The following is a 22,891-nucleotide window of genomic DNA, read 5'->3' on the forward strand; positions in this document are numbered from 1 at the left end:
ATTGTATAAAAAAAAGATAAAATATTTATTTGAACTTATACAGGAATAATCTCTCTCTTTAATATAAAAAATATATTATTTATATAATTACATACCTATTGTTCTTTCCATTCATTCTTTAACATTTATATCATAAATACAAGTAGTGTTAAATTGGGCTATCTGGATCACAGGAGATCCAGATAGCCCAATTTAAACTTCTCGAGAAGTGATTTTGAGTTTTTGAGAACTGATTGTTGTTCTTTCAATAACTTGATCTATTCAAACCGTTTTCCTTAGCAACATCTACAGAACTGATTTCGTTTTCTCTAGAACTGAATCATTCAAACATTTTTGTCTCGATCATTCAAATACTTACTAAAAATATCCTCTTAATCATTTGTTTGAGAACTACGGAATGGACATGTTCATAAATCTTCCGTAATACCCAATGACAAATAATTTACCATTTTTTTAATAACTTAACAATACTAGAAAAAAGTTTACTTCTCGAAAACTGATGTCTGTTTCTGATTGATACTAATTTTAACATACGGTATACTTACTGAATCAGTTGCTCTCGCTCAGCTTGCACGCAGCAACTCTATAAAGTATGTATGATAAGAATGTATCATATCGGTATGATAAGAACGGATCATATCGAGAATTGAAATATATTTATTTATTTATGGGTAATATAATAATAATAATACATTCTTACATATCAAGATATTGTAGTGAATCTTTTAACAAATAAAACCAAAATTTATATCTGAACATTTATTTCTTTAATTCTCTAAATTATTTTGAATCTTTTGAATTAATTCATTTGCGGATTTGTAAATATCGTCGAATAATACATGTTTTACGACATATTGTGCACACAACTCCGCTTTACATTTGCAGAGGGTGTCTTCTCGGTCCATGAAATCTTTGGCATCATATATTTCAATGCGTACAATCTTGAATCCCAGGGCAGGCTTTTTTATAAATGTATACGAAGTCACACCGTTATCTTCACGATTTGGTCTTTTTAGGTGCAATTGATTTCCCTTGTTTCTATCTGAATGTACTGCTTCCATGGGAACAAAGTTGAATAATGGTTCTTCTGAATCCTGAAAATTAATATTTTAACAATGAGATATGCATCGCACACAGCTACAAAATTGAATCGAGAGAGAAAAAAACAGTGTTCGTAATTTCATAATAAATATTGTGAAACAAATATAGCTATCACAGTACGAAGGGACTTATATACATTCGAAAAAAGTGTACTCAATATTTATAAGTATGTAGATAAAATTTCATATTACACGGGACTTAAAACATTTCGTGAAATGTAGGTGTATTTTTATACACCTCTGCTGACCCCTTCGGCGAAATAGGCGTGAGTTTATATTATGTAATGTATGAAATTATGTCTGATCCGAACTAATAAGTAAATATATAGTTATCCAATCACATGAACTATTAAATATGATTTATACACAAATCCTACTTCCTACTTATATCCTACTTATATCCTACTTATATCCTACTTATATTATAAATGTGAAAGTTTGTCAATCACGCAAAAACGACTGGACCGATTTGATTGAAATTTGGTATGTAGATAGGTGATACCCTGGATTAACACATAGGCTACTTTTTATCAACACACCACGCGAGTGAAGCCGCTGGCGGAAGCTAGTGAAAAATACAATAAATGTTTGATTGCTAAATACTTACCGAAATCATAATTTAACAATTTCTGTAACACACAACTTACACGTATCAAATATTATTAAAGAATAACACTTACTTAATGAATAATAATACTTTGTAGTTTTAGGCTTCATTTTGGAACATTTTTTGTCTTTGTTACTCACCTTTGTACAGTAGGTACACCGAGACATCAAGCTACTCATTTCCAATAAAGGATGGTCTCGCATTGTATATGCTTCCCGTCTAATAATGGTTCAATTTATACTGGAAAGTGTAGCTTGATGTGTCGTTGTGCGTGTATTGACTTAGGATTCGAGAATAGACTCTCTCCTTTTTTAGACTTTGTATATACTTATTAGCGTCAGAGAGGCGTCGGATGCAATCTGAGCCTGTCTGTGTTTACAAATTTATCTACTAATAAATTAATATGTGCCGTTCGAATGTACACCCATAGTAATGTATTGTAATGAACGACTTTTTTCATAAATTAAATGCAAAGCAAAACCGCGTGAAACTAGTCGTATATTCATTGTGTATTATTGCTACCTTAGCAATATTTTTAGGATTCCGTCGGAGAGATATCATCTTCGTTGAGCAATGATTAATCTCAAGTTATTCGAACATTGATTAATATAAATCATAAGGAATTAATGTGAACGGAATCCTCATTCACATAAGTAGTCAAACTTGACATAATTTTCCTTCTGATCATCATTTTTTTACACACACGTATAGGGATGAAATACTAATGCGTTCACACTAATGAAGTATTGGTGCCTATTAATAGGAATGTCAAATTCTATGGTTCAATACTTTCTGCTTAGAGCTGCTAGTAAACACTTCAAGTTACGTACGTGTTTGTGCCAGTACATATACTCATCAAGAAGTATCAGTTTTTGAAACAACTACCTATTCGATAAAGTCATCAGTTCATTATGTAAGTATTATTTTAATCTCATTTATTTGTTAAAAGTCTAATGTTCACTTTGCTTGAAGCGTTTATGATATATAATATATATTCGGGTGTATCATACACGCTAAAAACAAAGTGCATGATGTGGTCCCCTATTTAATTACATATTTGACGACACGTTTGGTTTATTGGTTAAGACCTGGGCGCATCAATATTGAACGCAATATAACATGTTCTTCAACCATCTAAACCGAGTGTTTGTGGGTTCGATTCCCACACAGACTAGTTGATATTTGTCTGGTCTGAATATTTTTGTAATACGTTTCTCACTACTATTAATTTAAATGTGATATGTCTTATCATATGAATAGATTTATTACTAGCCTTCGAACTATCGACTACATTCCCAATAACATCTTTTGGTATTTCAGTTTAAGAATTATAGTTTAAATATCTTAATTAAAAAATATAACAATGAGTAGATATAATAACTGAAAATTATAATAATATAATAATTATACATTATTAATAATATTTATAATTTTATTTTATAAATCAATTGTCGTAGTTTTTGTAATGTTAAACATAGATCGATAACTTCTATCAACTTAAAATTAAAAAAATGTTTTAGATAAAATCTATATTTGAATAGGTTCTACTATCATAAAGGTATTTATTACATCTATATACAGTTGTCGAATACATTATCATGTATTTTTTCTTTACAGGTCGAAACTTGTAGATGACATTTACCCAACGGACGAGGCGTCATCCGCTGAAGAGCCGGAAAAGAAACCGCTCGAAAAAAAGAGCACGAAGAAGAGATCTCATCGCTCAGAGCCGTCGAGCAGTGGCGTACGCACCGGCGCCGGCGGCGGCGCCAGCGCTCGCTCCGACCGGGACACTAAGCGGGCTAAGACCGAGAACAGGAGCACCGCGGCGGCTCTCTTTGGCTCTGATAGTGAAGATGATCACTCTACATCTCTTGATAACGAAATTGGTAAAAAAGTACCCCCTTTAACTTCTTATGTAATGAGACGCGTTACGAATGGATATTCGCGCCAAGCTAATGCATTAAAACCGGGGACACATTTCATTGAGTTAAAAATATACAAATGTGATGAAATAGAAAATGTGTCGCCTATGAATAGGTGGCGTCATGCGATTGTTACCGTAAAGAATAGATCAGATATTGATACCGAAAGTTGGCGTCACTTATCTGCTTATTTGAGTGCCATTCGTAAAGAATTTAAAAACTGCCCCTCTATGATTATTAATTCTTATAATTAATTCAATAAATAGCTGTGTAGTGTAACTATGCTTAAAACTACGCACATTATATAACTATTATACTATATAACCAGTTTTATGATTTATAAAATAAAACTATGTATTCGTTAGATATAAGAGATATAGTTTAAGGTTTCTTTTGAACCCATTACATTTAGATAAATATTATTGTATAAACATCTACCTATAATCATACATAATAATATATTATCCTTCTTGTTAATAATATAAATAATAAAATATTCTTATACCTCTAACTTTTAATTGTTCACAGTTACCCTACGTCATGAGGATGAACCCGATAAAATTAATTTTATGTTATGTGAGAAATGCAATTTAAGAATATTAAAACAAAAATTCAAGAATCATACCAGATCTAATTTACATAAGTCGAACTGTCTATTGAGTACTGAATTTGAAAGTATTAAAATAATTGCCACTGCATTTAAGAATAGAATAGTTACATACAGACTAAGTCCAGTACAGGAAGACGAGCACCTCACACCAGAGGCGTTCCTGTGCTATTATAAGAATGATATAAATAGAATTATTGAACTGTCGTTAGCAAAACATAAGTGTATCAAAGTAAATTTTGAGCTATTTGCTTATTTCATTTTACCCAAGTCAGATGAACAACAGCTTAAGTCATTTAATACCAAATTTGAAATTGTATGCAGTAGTACAGATATAAACTGTATAATTATTAAAATAATAAATATTTTGGTAGAAAAAATGATTGCATTTGAACACTGCGAGTCCGGTTGGTCATTTTTTAAAGTAAATCATTTAGAAATTAATATAAATAAATATTCACCTATGAGAGGAGGTAGTTATTTAGAATTACCTTCAGTTATAAAAAATACTAAAAGTTGCATAAACATTAAAAACAATGATAAATACTGTTTGTTATGGAGCATTGTAGCTTCGCTGTATCCTGCTAGAAGTAACGTCTGTAGAACTGCATCCTATCCTCATTTTTCAGAAGTTCTCAATATTGAAGGGATCGCATTTCCGCCCACTATTAATGATTTGAAACTTTTAGAGAAACAAAATCCTGATTTAAGTATCAATGTTTATGGTCTGGATAAAAAATGTAATGTTACTGGGCCTCTATATTTGAGTAGTTTAAAGAAAGTTAATCATATAAATTTATTATACATAGAAAAAGAAGAAAAGGGTCATTACTGTCTTATTAAAGATCTCCCACGATTAGTAAGACGTCAAATCACTAAACATAATGGAAAACTAGAGTTTTGTGATTCATGTTTACAGTTTTTTGCAAGTAAGACTCGATATAATTCGCATAAATGTTCTAAAATTTTAGCAATATTACCAGGTGAAAATAGTAAATTAAAGTTTAAGCACTATGAAAGAAAATTAAAAATTAATTTTATAGTATACGCAGATTTTGAAAGCATATTGTTAGATTGTGATACGAAATCAAGTGATAATAATACAACTAACATAAAATTGCATCAACCGTCATCTTTTGGCTATTATGTTTGCTGTTCTCATGATTCCAGCTTGAATAAATATGTTTGGCATAGGGGTCCAGACTGTATTGAAATATTTATAAAAAACTTAATTAGAGATGTGAAACGAATCTGTAGGATATTATCAATTAAAAAGTCCTTGTCTTCATTATCTGAAAACCAAAGAAACAACTATGATATGGCCAATATATGTCATATCTGCGAACAGCCTTTATTGGGAGATAAAGTTCTTGATCACGATCATATTACTGGTGAGTATCGCGGCGCAGCGCATACTCATTGTAATTTAACTTACAAAGTATGTCCATTCATTCCAGTAGTGTTTCACAATTTATCGGGATATGATAGTCATATTTTTATAAAAGAATTAACTAACTATGAGGGTGACATCAAGGTAATACCTAAATCGAAAGAAAAATATATGTCGATAACGAAAAACATTTATTATGAAAAATTGTCTCGCCACATACAAATAAAATTTATAGATTCATTTCAATTTTTAAGTTGTAGTTTAGATACATTATCAAAATCTTTAACAAAAGAAGAAAATATACATCTTGCCAGCGAATTCAGAGATTATGATCAATTCGTTTTACTGAGAGAAAAGTGTGTCTTTCCTTACGAGTACATTGATTCGTGGGCTAAATATGATGTGAAGGAGCTTCCACCTAAATATACATTTTTTAATAGTTTAACATCGGAGCATATAACAGATGCTGAATACCAACGTGCACAAAAAATTTGGGATGCTTTTAAGATTGATTCTCTTGGTAGATATAATGACTTATATTTAAAGAGTGATGTATTATTACTTTGTGATATATTTGAAAAATTTAGACAAATGTGCTTGAAATATTACAAATTAGACCCAGCTCATTATGTATCTTCACCTGGTTTAAGTTGGGATGCTATGCTTTTATACACAGGAGTTCAATTAGATTTGATTTCTGATTTGGAAATATATGAATTATTAGAAAATGGAATACGTGGCGGTTTGGCTCAATGTTCACTTCGATATGCTAAATCTAATAACAAATACCTACCAGATTATGACGTAACTGAACCTTCTTCTTTTTTGATATATCTCGATGCTAATAATTTGTACGGGCATGCCATGACCAAAAAGATGCCGATATCAAACTTTTATTTATTAAACGAAAATGAAATATCAAAATTTGATCTGTTCAACGTTGCAGATGATGCAGATTATGGTTATATTTTAGAAGTAGATTTATGTTATCCACAGCACTTGCACGATTCTCACAGTGATTTACCTTTTGCACCCGAAAAAATAATACCTCCAGGCGGAAAAACTTATAAACTAGTAGCAAATTTATATGATAAAACCAAATATGTTATTCACTATACAAACTTAAAACAATGCCTAAAACATGGATTGATTTTAAAAAAGATCCATCGTATATTAGCTTTTCGACAAGACTGTTTTCTGAAAAAATACATTGATTTGAATACTCAGTTACGTCAAACATGTAATTCAGCATTCGAAAAAGACTTTTTTAAATTACTTAATAATGCTATTTTTGGTAAAACAATTGAAAATAGACGAAAACAAAAAGACGTGAGGTTAATATCCCAATGGGCAGACACGAAAAATTTAACGAATAAAAATGTAGGTGCTGAAAAGTTAATTTCTAAACCAAATTTAAAAAGCATCTATATATTAAATGAAAATTTTGTAGTCATTCAATTGAATCAAGAAAAAGTAACCTTAGATAGGCCAATATATATTGGTTTTACTGTTTTAGAATATGCGAAACAACATTTATATCAGTTTCACTATGATTTTATTAAAAATAAGTATAAAAATCAAACAATGCTTTGCTACACAGATACCGATAGTCTACTTTATTATATACATACTAATGATTTTTATGCTGATATTACTCAAAATATTTCACAATTTGATACTAGCAATTTTTCTGAAGATAACCCTTATGGAATTTTTAAAAGGAATGCAAAGGTTCCTGGTTTATTTAAAGACGAATTAGGAGGTGATGTAATTTCTGAATTTGTTGGTCTTAGAGCTAAATTATATTGTATAAGTAGTGTTAAAACACATATAAAGAAAGCAAAAGGCATTACGAAACATGTGACAAGAAAATTATCATCAACTAACTACAAGACAGCCTTATTGAATGACAAGACATATAAACATAAAATGATGATTATAAAATCGATGAAACATGTTCTGTATACACAAGAAATTAATAAAGTAGCATTAAATAGAAATGATGATAAAAGACAAATTTTACCAAACCAAATATATACTTTACCTTGGGGGCACTACCAATCTATCAAATAGATTTATGATTATGTTATAATATGTATAACTGCACTACATTTTAATGTAATTAATCTACATTTAAATGTACTTTAATAACTAAGAATGAAAAAAAATATACTTATTATTAATAAACAACCTTATATTTTGTTTACTATATTGTAAATGGATTACATAAATATAGTTATAGTTTAATCATAGATATAAGTGTACATTTGATATACAACATGTTTTATTATACTTAAATAAATGACTTTTAACCTATAAACCTGTTTTTATTTATGTTTCCTTAAAAAAATAAAATTAAAAAAAGAATATATTAATCTGTGATTAGAATAACATCATTCTTGCACAGGTGGCATACTTGATTTTATTTATATTTTTAAATCATATTATGTATATATGTGAATGCTAAACAGTATTTGATTTAATCGGCGAGATGAAGTTGATCAAGCAACCCATATCCCTAAATATTAATAATATAAGATTAAGTGAATCTGCCTACTACATCAGGCATAGCACTTTATTGCCGAATACCATTCGCTGTATAATATGTGGTCCGTCGAACTGTGGTAAAACGAATGTTATGATTAGTTTACTGCTGCATGAAAATGGGCTCAAATTCAGAAATCTGTATCTTTACTCGAAAACTTCTTTTCAACCTAAATACCGTTTCTTGACTGAAGTGTTGAAAAGAGTACCACAGGTTAATTTCTACGAATTCAATGATGATAAAGATGTTATTTCTCCGAGTGAAGCTTTAACAAATTCTGTATTTATTTTCGATGATGTTGCTTGTGAAAATCAAATAAATATCCGCAATTATTTCTGTATGGGTAGACATAAACAAATAGATTGTTTCTATTTGTCTCAAACCTATTCTAAAATTCCAAAGCAATTGTTACGTGACAACGTTAATTTTCTTATTATATTCAAACAAGATGATGTAAATTTAAAACATATTTATGAAGAGCATGTTAGTTCTGATTTACAATGGAAAGAGTTCAAAAATATTTGTCAAACTGTTTGGAGTAAACCTTATAATTTTCTACTTATTAATAAAGAATCGTCATTAAATAATGGAAGATACAGACAGAATTTTGATATGTTTTTTAAATTTGACTGACTTTTTTATATGTCCATATAAGTAATTAACATGTACAATCAAACTCAGTATAATTTGTTCTTTAGCCGAACACAGTTGTTACCTATTATAGTTACAATATGGAGAAAAATATTAAAATAGAATTAATGAAATCTGTAGACTCCATAAAGAATAAAATAAAACAAATGAAAAACCAGGAACACTCTATAAACTTAGCACTTGATAAAATGTTAAAACCTGTCACAGATCCCCTCAAAACCCTAGTTGATTCGAATAAAACAATAGAAAAAATACAAAATTTAGAAAATACACACTCTAATTTTGAAGATGTGGAATTGAGTGATATTAATACTAGCTCATCTACAAAGTTTGAAGAATGCTACACTCCAGAACTGAATTCTGTGCAGTTCGTTAAAAAGTCTCCCCAAACGGAATCACTGGAAGATTTAGAAATATCATTAGAGGGTCATGATATCCATGATATTTATGAAGGGGTAAATATACCATTTGGAATAAGAAGTGAAAACAAAAAATTATTAATGGGCAATTCAATAGTTTCATTTTCTAAAATAGATAGTGTGAATGATGATAATGTTATTTTAATTAAAGTTGGTGATAAAACCTACAGTTTAACCGCTGGTTTAAAAGAACTTTTACTTCGAAGAAAACCTGATTTGAAACTGATATCGAGCAAAGATAAATTGGTCTACAAAGATATGTTGCATTATACAAATGCACATAAGAGAGATTTCAATCCTAATGGACAAATTAGAGGCGATAAAGGTATAAAATATCGAGACATAATTAAACCATTGTTTTCTGAGTCGTTAAATAATAATATTGTCACAAAATTTGGAGGAAGCTTACCAACGCTAAAGAAATACAGAAATAACACTGACTTGGTATATTGGGATGATCCTAACGAACTGGTTGACAGATTGAAACTATTAATTGCTTCCCGAGATGCCGGTAATACAAACCATGATAATGAAATTTTATCAATAATCGAAGAATTAAAAGAAGCTGATATAATTAAAGAATAAATAGTCATAATAATAAGCGTTTTATTCAGTACGATAGCTGATTTCAAGACAAGTATACTGAACTGCAAACATGAGCAAAGCTGACGTGGTAAACGAAATTCATAAAAATGCGAGGGTCAACTATCCACGAAGACATGTTATCATGAAAGATATAGATGACTTGTGGCAAGCAGACTTAATTGATATGCAATCAATTTCAAAAGAAAATAAAAATTACAGATATATTCTTGCCGTTATTGATACATTTTCCAAATATGCTTGGGCCTTTCCTATGAGAAGTAAAACCAAAGAAGATGTGTGTAACTCTTTCAAAACTTTGTTGGATAAAGGGCGTGTTCCTAAAAATCTGCAAACGGATAATGGAGCAGAATTTTATAATAACAAATTTCAGAAGCTTATGAAATCATATAATATTAACCATTATTCAACCTTCTCAACAAAAAAGGCTTCAATAGTTGAACGATTTATCAGGACATTCAAATCTAAAGTTTATAAAGAATTTAGTTTAAAAGGCAATTACAATTGGATAAATAATACCCTAAATGATGTTCTTTACAAATACAATCACACTCACCATCGTACTATTAATGAAATCCCTGCTAATGTAGACAATATTAATAAAAAAATGATATTAGAAAGGTATTTAAAGTTGTTAAAAATTGATAATTTAAAAAGCAAGTACAAAGTAGGTGATTATGTGCGTATCAGTAAATACAAAGGAACATTTGAAAAAGGTTATACTCCCAATTGGTCAACAGAAATATTTAAAATTCGTAAAATACAAAAAACAACTCCCATAACTTACTTAATTGAAGATACTCTCAGAGGTCAGCCTATTTTAGGCGCATTTTATACACAAGAACTTCAAAAAACAAAACATCCCAATGTGTATCTAGTTGAGAAAGTTCTTAGAAGAAAAGATAATAGAGTTTTAGTAAAATGGTTAGGTTTATCTTCAGCTGAAAATAGTTGGATTCATAAATCAAATATATTACTATAGCATTGACCTAATACCAAAATCATGGATGAATCTTTTAAGTATTTATTAATATGCACAATTTAGATTCATCAGTCTTGTAATGTGTTTTGGGGAGAGTAGTCTTCTCAACTGGCTTATAAACAATTTACCATTTGAATTACATTTACCTGGTTACAATTATTGTGGTCCAGGTACGAAATTAACTAAAAGACTTACACGTGGAGATAGCGGTATTAACAAATTAGACGAATATTGCAAAAATCACGACATTGCCTATCAAAATTCATTAAATTTAAAGGATCGGCACAAGGCTGATTTAATTCTATTAAAAATGGCAAAAGAGCGAGTGGTTGCTTCTGATGCGAGTGTAGGCGAAAAAATTGCAGCACGCTTGGTAAGCAAGGCAATGTCCAGCAAAATTAAAACTGGTTCTGGCCTAAAAACAAGCAATAAAAAGTCTTCTTTAAAAGCTACACATGGAAAAGGATTAAAAAGTAAACTGAAAAATGTTATCACTAAAACTAAAAAACACATGAAAAAATTAAAACCAAAGACCAAGAAGATTGCTATAGAATTAGCTATTGCTGCTGCCAGAGAATTAGCTGATAATTCATCTGTTAAACTTCCTCGTGTGATTCCTATTCCAAAAACTGGTGGTGTATTACCTTTAATTCCTATTTTTGCGGGATTATCAGCGGCAGGAGCTTTAGCAGGCGGTGCAGCTGGTATTGCTAAAACTATTAATGAATTCAAGATGGCTAAAAAGATGTTGATTGAATCGAAAAGACATAATGAAAAAATGGAAGCTCTATGTATTGGGAAAGGATTACACCTTAAACCGCATAAAGATGGGCTCGGAATTTTTGTATCGAAACAAAAAAACTAAGATATCGGCTACCCAAACGAGCCTTAACTAACTTTGATATTTTAAAGTATGCTGACAGTATTCCTTATTTTAGAGGTGTATTTATGAGAGATGAACTCCCTCAATATCCTTTTAAAAAAGAATGTGGAGTTATTAATTTAGACTGTTCTAAAAATCCTGGTTCTCATTGGGTAGCCTATGCAAAATATAATGATTACATTGAGTATTTTGATAGTTACGGAAATCTTAAGCCTCCAAAAGAATTCATAAAATATGTAGGTTCTAAAGTTCAATATAATTATGATAATATACAGCGTGATCACCCCTTCAATTGTGGACATCTCTGCTTAAATTTTTTACGAAAATTCTGGTTTAATCAAGAAATAAAATAAACAGGATCTTCAAAATGCGTTCAGTATGCAAGTATGACTACAACAGTTACCATCTCTGGAAATACATCTGAATTGATTTCTTACTTTCAACCACCACTGCATTTATCTGACCAATACGAGTGCGGTTTGCTATACTTTTCAGTATTAAATTCAAGACCAGAAGTGACAGTCAACAACAACAGTCTAAATGTAATTAGAATCGAATGTGATCTTGTAAACGGTTCATACTGCAATGGCTTACCAGCACATTTTATTCACGAATTTGTATCTGATACTGCTGCAGGTCGGCGGTTGATAGAAATACCACAAAACGTTATTTACTTTCCAGTGAACAAAAATCTAATTTCATCTATATCTGTTAAGATTGTTGATCAACTCGGTAACTGTATTAACTTCGGTGAAGAACATATTCAATTACGCCTTCATTTAAGAAAAACAAAATGATAGTATATTATAAAAACACTCCTGTGGAAATCAAACGTCTTATTCCATCCAGGACCATTAAGGAGCATAGACGTAAGAAAAAAGTGAAAAAATTGAGTGAAGCAAATAAAGCTTTTCTTAAAGCTCTAGGTTTTAAAGTATGAATATATTACAAATTACTGAATTACCTCACTTCGATAGTTCAATTGAAAGCTATGAAGTCCACACATACAATCCCTACACTAATAGCTTTAGAGAAAACGATGAAATCAGAATTCCCGTACACCAACAAGACATATACGTGTTACCATCAGCCAGTTCACTTTACGTCGAGGGTCAAGCAAAGTTCTTCGACAAAGATGGAAAACCGATTAAGAAAAATATTACGTTCAGTAACAACCCTATTATGTTTTTGTTTCAAGATATCAGATACGAAATAAATGGCATTGAAATAGATCGCATTAAAAATTCTGGAATAACGTCGACAATAAAGTCATATGTTTCAATGAATGATGGAGAAAATAAAGTTGCTGCTTTATGGGGTTGGAACCTAGATGGATTCAAAAGTGATGGTCATTTTAGTGCTATTGTACCTCTTAATAAGATTTTAGGCTTTGCGGAGGATTACAATAAAATTGTGATAAATTGTAAACATGAACTTATTTTGAATAGAAGTAACTCTAACTTAAACAGTATCTTAGCAACTGATGATATTGCACATTTTCAAATAGACATACAAAGATTGCAATGGCGTGTACCACATATAAAAGTGTCAGACCGTGAACGACTGACACTACTAAAACACTTGGAGAGAGATAAACCTATTCAAATAGCGTTTCGAAATTGGGATTTATATGAGTATCCTTTGCTCCCTAAAACTACAAAACATTCTTGGTCAGTTAAGACTGCATCGCAATTAGAAAAACCTCGATATGTAATTTTTTGCTTGCAAACCAACAGAAAAAATAATAAAACGAAAGACAGTTCTCTGTTTGATCACTGTGGGGTTAGTAACGTAACATTATTTTTGAATTCGCAGTATTATCCTTACGAGCCTCTAAGCTTAAATTTTTCTGAGAACAAATACAATATATTATATGAAATGTACGTGAAATTTCGTCAGTCGTATTACAATTGTCCTGCAGACCCCTTGCTTAATTTGTTTGATTTCAAGGAGAAGGCCCCTCTCTTTATTATAGACTGTTCAAGACAAAACGATAGTTTGAAAACAGGCCCCGTAGATGTACGGTTAGAGATTGAATGTTCCGCGCCAATACCAGATAATACAACTGGATACTGTTTAATTATTAACGATCGACTTGTGGAATATAAACCTTTAAGTAACATAGTGCGCAGATTATCATGACAGCCATTGTAGATGTTCAAGGTTTTAAAACAGAAACAAATGAATTTATCATTAAAGAATTTGCTGTATTATTGAATAAAAAAATTCATATGTTCTTAATTAAGCCACCATTTCCATTTTACGATCTGACGATACCAGAAAAACGACAAGTCAGTTGGATTGAACGTAATAGAAGGATATACTGGAGAGACGGATTTGTGCCCTACTCAAATCATCAGAATTTGATTGTAGATATTTTAAGAGATAAAAGTGTTTACACCAAAGGTTTAGAAAAAGTGTTGTGGTTAAAAAATATTTTGAATAATAATAATAATATAAATAATTTAGAAGATGAAGGTTGTCCTAATTAATTAAGCTTGTATAATAAATATGAACATTCTCATGATGTGTATAGTTGTATTTATCATGACAAAATATGTGCTTTAAAAAATGTAATAGTTTTATATAAATGGTGTATAGATAATAAATTTTTGAAATAAATATTTTTCTTGTTTAATTTTCAAATCCTCTATCCCTACCAATCCCATCAAATGTTAATCATTATAAATTGCTGGTACAGATACAGTATGATATCATTTCACCTTTATAATTACCTGTATCAAGAACTATACAGTGAGTGAACAGAACATGTCTCAAAATAAATGTAACCCTCGTTATGAAATGTATAATGTGTATAAAATGCGTGAAATTTCGTTTAGACATTATTGGGCAACGGCTAATTCAGGGAGAAGGTTGGTGATGGAAATGGCTGAGGCCGGATTATTTTATTGTGGAAATGGTGTAAATGATAAAGTAGCATGTTTCTCATGTGGAGGTGTTATAGAAGATTGGGAGATTTACAATGATCCTTGGATGCAACATGCTATACAATTTCCTCAATGTTATTATTTGAACGCTGTGAAAGGAACAGATTATGTTGACAAATTAAAACGTCTATTTTTGAAAGAAACAAAAGTATATAGTTCGGCCATTCAGAGAATGCGTTCCTGACACGTCGCGATTGAACTGACGACGTAACTTTGCAATGGCGTTGCAGTTACGATAAAAATATTTTTGCTGGTTGTTTACCGTTTTAACAATTGAGGAGCATTAAAACAACATTATTATATCAATAATCAATGAATGTAGTTACGTCGTCAGTTCAATCGCGACGTGTCAGGAACGCATTCTCTGAATGGCCGAACTATAATATTTTAAATTGGTTGAGGATAGATAGATAAACATAGGAGTCACTAGATCATTATTTTGAATAAAATGAATGATGATGTAAATTGGGTGTTTCTGAATAACTGGACTCTCAGTATTGTTGGAACTGCTAAGAGAATTACTACACTATCATAAATATAATAGAAAAAGAACAGTAAAAGAGTATAATTAAAAATCTAGTATAAAACAGCTAATTAAAAACTTAGAAACAGTTCTCAAATAGATAATTCAGAGGATATTTTTAGTAAGTATTTGAATGATCGAGACAAAAATGTTTGAATGATTCAGTTCTAGAGAAAACGAAATCAGTTCTGTAGATGTTGCTAAGGAAAACGGTTTGAATAGATCAAGTTATTGAAAGAACAACAATCAGTTCTCAAAAACTCAAAATCACTTCTCGAGAAGTTTAAATTGGGCTATCTGGATCTCCTGTGATCCAGATAGCCCAATTTAACACTACTAATACAAACTTATTTAGTTTGCAAAAATCGTTCCCATGTTGGACCAAACCACACGAGTCCTTGTGTCAGATAAACTAGATCTTATTACTTTAAAATCTCCTTCTTCATGTTTTCCAACATAAATGTAAGGTACGCCTGCGTTTTCAAATTCCTCCAAAGATACGTTATTCGCTCTTCTATCATAAAGGATCAAGGCATTACCTCTCAGAAGTGACTTCATGTTTTCCAAGGTGATAGCATTACCTTCAAAATATACTCCCAAAATACCCACAGCCTGCGATATACCCATACACACATAATCTTGTCCCACATCAAAGAAAGATTTCATCGTGCAGTCAGTCAGGGCGTACTTTACATCTTTTGTAAAACTAGTCGGATCATATTTCTCGATCACTATGTCCAAGACTCCATTCAAAACGTCGCGACGACTGTTTAAGTCCAATTTCGACCACGACTGTGAAAGATTGATAAGTTTAGCGATTTGAGCATCTTTTTTTACTGATAGCTCTTGGTCAAAAATGTGCGAATAAACGGCTTCGGAGACTTGCGGAGGTCCTCTGAAGTCAGCTATGGAGTTGACCCAGAGCACGGGGGCGCGGGTGGCGTGAGTGACCTCGTTGACCTCCGCGACGCCGTTTGCCCAGAGCGACAAGTAGCGCGTGCGGTCCTGCTGCACGAGGGATATCATCTCCTTCGCGGTCCTGTACGCCTCCACAGGCACCACTCCCGGCTGCTCCTCTGTCGGCACCACGGGGTCTATCAGGAACATCCTGCCGCCGTAGCTCAGGCTTTCAGAGCACAATACACTGGATTGGGGAGGCTCGCTTCCACTTTTGTGCAAATTGCATTTCCAGCGGAGAGCGTCTTTAAAATTCTTGTAAACAGATTCCTGCACCAGGATCTTTCGGAGCCGCCATGGGGCCTGAAATGTAAACACAGATTTTATATATTAGATTTTTTGTATGAACATTTTGCGTAAAAATTTTTCGCACGTCAGCTAAACATTGCCCATTGAGAGTGGACAACTCCCCCTCCGCCTCTATGTCCATGAGAATTTCCCCCCAGATAAAAAAAGGATAACAACCGTACATATTTAGGGTAACCGGTTATAATCTGATACTTCAGGAACATGACTAGATTTGCAGGTCTAACAATAAGACATTGCAGCATGACGTAGTTTAATACATACCTCCTTAGAAGTTGCCAAAAATTTATCAACAGCGGAGTCCACGTCTGCATCTTCAGCCACAACAGCTAAAGTACCAGAGTCCAGACCTGTTGACATGGAAACCTTTATGTCTATAGTGATCTCAAGAACTAAACGAAAATGTGCTGCTACTTATATAATGGTGCTGATGAATACAATGTCTTTTGTTCTAAGTAGGTATTTAAAAAAATTCCAAATTTAAAGTTTTCCAAACAAATCCCAGTTATGTACCTAATTTGATTGACAACATTAGAAGTAAAAACTTTTTAAACTACTTGTCTGACAAATATACCTCTGATTTCTCTTTTTCTTGACCAATATTCAGGAACTTCACTGAATAGATGACCTCCAAATACCACTATAATGTCCTTGAACCTGAAGAGAATAGTGAGAGGTGGCCTATTAGAAAACTGGTTTTTAAAGGATACTTGGATGTTAAGAAATCCAATCTGTTATTGTCATGCAGAAGGATGTTTTAGGATACCAGCCAGTATTACCTAAGCTTTTTCTCTCAAGATTTTTTTAAACTAACAAAAACTAATTTTAATCGATATATTAATGCATATTAATTCTTTATATCTTTATGTCTCAATTTACAAAATGGTACTTACCCAGCTTCATAGCATAGTTTTACAAAAAGTTGGCATAGCGGTGCAGTTTCCTTACACTCGCTAATGAGCGTGTTTGAGTATCCTGAGTGGCATATCATATCCACTACGCATCCAAATACAAGCAATGGGTCATTGGACAAAAATCTCACGTGGCTACCTAAAAAGCAAGTTGTTATAATTTTGAATAATTAAGAAATTATCACAAAATAAATATATTGGTGCTGAGAAAAAGTTATTGTGGGTAACTGGGTTGTGGATACCAGAATTACCAGATAGGCAGTCACTCCATGAAAAACATTGATACTTAACTGCATCTGGTTAGACTAGAAGTCAACCCCAACATAGTTGGGAAAGGCGAGGCTGATGAGATGTGCTTAGAAAAAATAATATTGATACAAACATTCATTCTTCTTGCTTAATCATTCATCATCATTACATGCTCTATCTTACTTAATACATATGAATAAAAAAACTCAAGTGCATACTTAAATCTTTGTTATATATCACAGCTGGTGACCGACTCTTGAGGTTTTGGACAAGAAGGTTCAATTGCTCATTTGTGTCTGCTATCGGTTTGTTTCTAACTTTATATTCAAGTTGTGCAATTAAAGAAGCATTTTGTTTTAGGCTAGATGCCAAATTTCTCAGAGCATTTTCATCACTTTTATATGGGGTTTCATCTTTGCTTCCTACTTTATCATACTGCTTGCCATCAAATCTGTAGCTGCTAGAATTTTTGTCAAAAGCTTTTCCATCATAGATATATGGACTATATTTTTTTACAGTCTCATTGAAATTATTTAATAGTTCTGTCCATTCTTCATTCTTCTGTAAATATTCCTATAGGAAAAAATAAATATGCAATTTACTAAAACTAATTATGTGTTTATATGAAATAGTTAGGAATCTCCTCCTTTTCGGGAAGCAAAAAACAGTTAAGTAATTATTTGGTTAGACAGTACCAATAATAAGATAAACTATTGTCTTTATCTCGCTCAATAGTTACAACTGGCCGAAAAGAGTTTTAATACAAAAGTTTTGGACCCTTCTGTTTATTGTGCTCGTAACGCTTTTGTCACAATGTCACTGATAACGAAATACAGATACTAACCTGTGCAAGTTTTGTGTCTTCAGGGATTTCAGAAAATTTAATTTCCATTATAAGTTTTTATTTCAGCCGGTGAGTACGAAAACTTGGTGTGAACTGGGCGTAACTGTGATGATAACACGCGATACAGGGTTTATCGGTCGTTATCAACACTAAAGTCAAACGTCGACGTTTCGCTTTCAATTCTATACTCTATTGTTGTAACGATAAAATATTGAATAATAATTTCAAACCAAACAAAACCCTGATTGGATTTTGTTTTGACTTGTTGAATTTGACATATTACGTGATAATTGATATCATTATGACATTACTGTTTGATTTGACACTTGAAAAAGTGTTACATGTGTGAAAAACGCATATAAAGCAATTTGATGTATTTTTCTTTGTGTATGAAGGGTACAAATAAAAGAAATGTGGTGCAAAAAAACTTTTATATGGAAAATACTTAATATTTTAACATTTAAAGGAATGGAAACTTATTTTACGGCTTAACAAATCAGTCGCAGTAACAGGTACATTAATTTAGTTTTATACTAACTATCGCCAGCAGTTTTCCCACCGTTCCGTAGGGACTATTGTGCAAGAGTAGCCTCTGGCTTTAAGGAAGATTCATTTCTAACGGAACATGCATCGCGGATTATCGCTTCAGTCGCGTAACACCAAAGCAGACAAATATACGAAAAAACATTCAATCATTCACACATAAACGATTATGCGTTTACGATACAACCTTCTTGAGATTAGCACGTTCAAATCTTATCACATTTTTATATCAGCAAATTACGCCCTTACAAGTACATATTTAGAATAAGGTTTGTACTATAAAACGGCGTTTAATTAGCAAAAATTGTTCCAGAGTTGGTCCAAACGACTCTAGTTCGAGTATTGGGATAAAATCTTATAGCAGTTACTACGAAGTTTCCAGAGTGTCTCTTTCCAATATTGAGTACTGGTACTCCCGCCTGTTGAAGTATATCTAATTTTGGCTGATCATGATAATGTGCTCCAGAGTATAAAATAAATGCGTTCCCTTGCAACAGGGACATAAAATTAATGCTATCAAAAAATGATTCTGAAGTTTCTATCCCTAAAATACCTCTAGGTTGCGAGATTCCCATGCAAACATAATCTTTACCAACATCGACAAAAGAATTTACTTTACAGTCTTCAAGAGATTTTTTTATTTCTTTAAATATTTTGTTGGTGGGATCAGCAGATGCGTATTTGTCTAAAGCATTGTTTAGAATGTCACGACGGCTTTCAATATCCATTTTTAGCCACACTTGTGCTTCATCGCACAATTTAGCCACTTTGTTGCATTTCTTTATTAGAATTTCTTCATCATAAGTGCAAGCGAATACAGCTTCGGACACTTGCGGGGGTCCTCTGAAGTCAGCTATGGAGTTGACCCAGAGCACGGGGGCGCGGGTGGCGTGAGTGACCTCGTTGACCTCCGCGACGCCGTTTGCCCAGAGCGACAAGTAGCGCGTGCGGTCCTGCTGCACGAGGGATATCATCTCCTTCGCGGTCCTGTACGCCTCCACAGGCACCACTCCCGGCTGCTCCTCTGTCGGCACCACGGGGTCTATCAGGAACATCCTGCCGCCGTAGCTCAGGCTTTCAGAGCACAATACACTGGATTGGGGAAGCTCGCTTCCACTTTTGTGCAAATTGCATTTCCAGCGGAGAGCGTCTTTAAAATGTATGTAGATACTTTCTTGAACCAGGATCTTTCGTAGACGCCAAGGAACCTGCAATGTTTCCAGATTAAGAAATTAAATATCGATTAAACTGCTCATTGTACGTTCACCGATTTCTCTGTCTAGTCCTCGATTTAACCAAAATCGAGCTCGCTTCGCTCGCATTTATATTACTTATGTTCGATTTATGACTTCACAATTTTATTAATGAAATCGAATGAGGCAGGTTCGCGACGTTGCCAATCAATAAAATTCTTGTATGACGAGTGTTGCGAAAAGAGCGGCTACATGGTGCCCAGGGCGGCCAAGACTGAAAATCCCATTTGATAAGGGCACAAGATTGCACAGGGCACACGAAAGTTACTGCGCAGAAGTGTTGAAATGATCCCACTGTCATCAGATCTGAGAAATCGAGGGCAACTCTCGAAAATTCGCCACAAACAACTAGCGAACTCTTACTAAGATTCGAAAATGAATACGCGGTCTTTCCGTGATGCCAATTTAAAATACAAAAAGTGTCTTTCGGTATTCCGTCTAATTCTGAGGGTGCTCAGTAGAAATTCGCCCGGATGCTAAATCTAGATACACCGCCACTGGTGTGAAGTACATAAGGAATAAGACAGGGAATATGCATATAGGGGGAACTCCCGAACTCTTGTACGAGGGAGTCCAACATATCCCTCTGCCGTCCCCCGACGGGCATAATAGCATTTTTATCCCAGCAACAAAAAAAAAGGGTAAATTAAGGTGACAAAGAAGTACATAGAGGTGTTCAATCATACCTGTTTGGAGACAGACAGGACTGAATCAATAGCAGAATCTATGTCAGAACCCTCAGTTATAACAGCCAATGTCCCAGAATTATACCCTGTAATCAGAAAATAAAAGATATACAGGTAGGTAGTTCCAATTTTATCAAACACATCCTATGACAACTTGGTTATATGTATAACAGTGGCTATAGAGTTAATCAGTGGTGAAAGTAAGATAATTTATGAAAATTAATCCTAATAGAATTTCATTAAAAATAATTTACCTACCTTTTATTCCATGGCTTTCTTTCACATAAGAATAAGAGGGGAAATTACTTCCTTGCTGAAATTCTATTTCTATATAGTCCAACCTGTCAAGAATAATTTTGTTTGTAATTGGTGGAACCTTTTGACAAGTTTTTAATCAAGCAATTGTAACTTACCCAACTTCATGGCATAGTTTGACAAAGAGGTATGAAATAAAAGCCGTTTCTTTACATAGATTCACAATTTTCACCGAGCGTGTAACAGCGTCTAATTTGTCTACTACATCTCTAAAGGAAAGTAGGGGGTTTTCAAAGCTCATGAATATCTTGGCAGTATCTGGGAATTCAAATTTTGTTTTAGTCCACGTACTCAACAAACTTGATTAGGCTTTGTATTTAAAAACTCACTTTAAATTAACTCACTTAAATAATTACAGTTATGTAATCAATTGAATCATTATTTTAAGCAGTAGTTTATTTGTTTAATATGTTTTCACACACATATAAATTTTTAAGCATTTTTGTTATACATATATGTAATATTTTGATATGGGCCTCAATGCCTGAATTAAATGGATAAATAAATAAAGTATTTTTATTTTTTACTTTTAGTTAAGTGCCTACTCAAATGGTATTATAATTTATGCCTCTTGAAGCCGAGTTACTATTTAGAACTAATTTATAATAGAATAACTTTTTTAGAGTTAACTTACCATTATAGTTACTTACCAGATGCATAAAAGCTCTCAGTAAAAGGTGCACACTGGAGACTTTGTATCAGTAATTTTAGCTGTGCACAGGTATCTTTTTTAGGTATTTTTCTAGTGTGATATTCAAGTTGTGCAAATAATTTAGCATTTAGTTTCAAGAGTGATGATAAATCATGAAACATTTTTGATATCTGATCGGAATCCAAAAAATGAGAAAAAGATAGTACACTTTGATGCTTTTGAAACTGTGTACCATTGAATATAAGAACAGGGTTTTTTTTTACTGTGCCATCATAATCATTATACAATTCTAACAGCTGCTCATTTTTCTCAATAAATTCCTGAAATTAGAGGTAAGTATGGGTTTTGAGTAGTTCATTAATTTAAGTTAATTTATTAAATAGTAGGTAGTTCTTTATTAGTTTCATACCAGTGTTACCTATGAGAGGTAGGTAGGTAGTTAACTTGTGACAGGTACTTGAACGGATTTTATGTTTAAACGAGATTTATAATTTGCATATTACCTTTGCGAGCGTAGTGTCCACGGGAATTTCATTAAACTTTAGTTCCATATTTTATTTTAGCCTCCCGCTACGATTATTTTTGTACAGTTTTATACACCATTACCCACTAATACTTTTAATTATGCAAAGAGAACTTGTAACAAATAATGTGAAATAATTATTCAGTACACAATTATCAAAGGAAACAAATTCAACTAGTTGTTTGCGTTTTTCTTTTGTTATAATTAGTGAAATATATGTATTATAGTTCGGCCATTCAGAGAATGCGTTCCTGACACGTCGCGATTGAACTGACTGAATTATAACATTCATTGATTATTGATATAATAATGTTGTTTTAATGCTCCTCAATTGTTAAAACGGTAAACAACCAGCAAAAATATTTTTATCGTAACTGCAACGCCATTGCAAAGTTACGTCGTCAGTTCAATCGCGACGTGTCAGGAACGCATTCTCTGAATGGCCGAACTATAGAATTCGGAATTGTCT

The 22,891-nt window shown here is 32.6% G+C and overlaps 3 protein-coding genes across 3 annotated transcripts; 1 reads left to right on the forward strand and 2 right to left on the reverse strand.

Annotated features, from left to right (window-relative positions):
* Position 1: 1 nt before the first annotated feature.
* Positions 2–18,727, reverse strand: LOC124637935. Its single transcript, XM_047174674.1, has 7 exons — positions 18,451–18,727; positions 17,825–18,179; positions 17,340–17,496; positions 17,021–17,103; positions 16,711–16,796; positions 15,529–16,443; positions 2–142 (listed from the first exon to the last, which is right to left on the reverse strand). The coding sequence occupies exons 1-6, from the start codon at positions 18,496–18,498 to the stop codon at positions 15,535–15,537; spliced, it is 1,638 nt and encodes a 545-aa protein (XP_047030630.1). The 5' UTR covers positions 18,499–18,727; the 3' UTR covers positions 2–142; positions 15,529–15,534.
* Positions 1,842–7,924, forward strand: LOC124637933. Its single transcript, XM_047174670.1, has 2 exons — positions 1,842–2,620; positions 3,325–7,924. The coding sequence occupies exon 2, from the start codon at positions 4,202–4,204 to the stop codon at positions 7,700–7,702; it is 3,501 nt and encodes a 1,166-aa protein (XP_047030626.1). The 5' UTR covers positions 1,842–2,620; positions 3,325–4,201; the 3' UTR covers positions 7,703–7,924.
* A 140-nt stretch (positions 18,728–18,867) lies between the features above and the next one.
* LOC124638480 lies at positions 18,868–22,664 on the reverse strand. The gene is made up of 6 exons (XM_047175451.1): positions 22,403–22,664; positions 21,898–22,219; positions 21,346–21,505; positions 21,191–21,273; positions 20,933–21,018; positions 18,868–20,201 (listed from the first exon to the last, which is right to left on the reverse strand). The coding sequence occupies exons 1-6, from the start codon at positions 22,448–22,450 to the stop codon at positions 19,284–19,286; spliced, it is 1,617 nt and encodes a 538-aa protein (XP_047031407.1). The 5' UTR covers positions 22,451–22,664; the 3' UTR covers positions 18,868–19,283.
* Positions 22,665–22,891: the final 227 nt, after the last annotated feature.

Source organism: Helicoverpa zea, chromosome 17 (assembly GCF_022581195.2).
Source record: "Helicoverpa zea isolate HzStark_Cry1AcR chromosome 17, ilHelZeax1.1, whole genome shotgun sequence".
Lineage (NCBI taxonomy): Eukaryota > Metazoa > Arthropoda > Insecta > Lepidoptera > Noctuidae > Helicoverpa > Helicoverpa zea.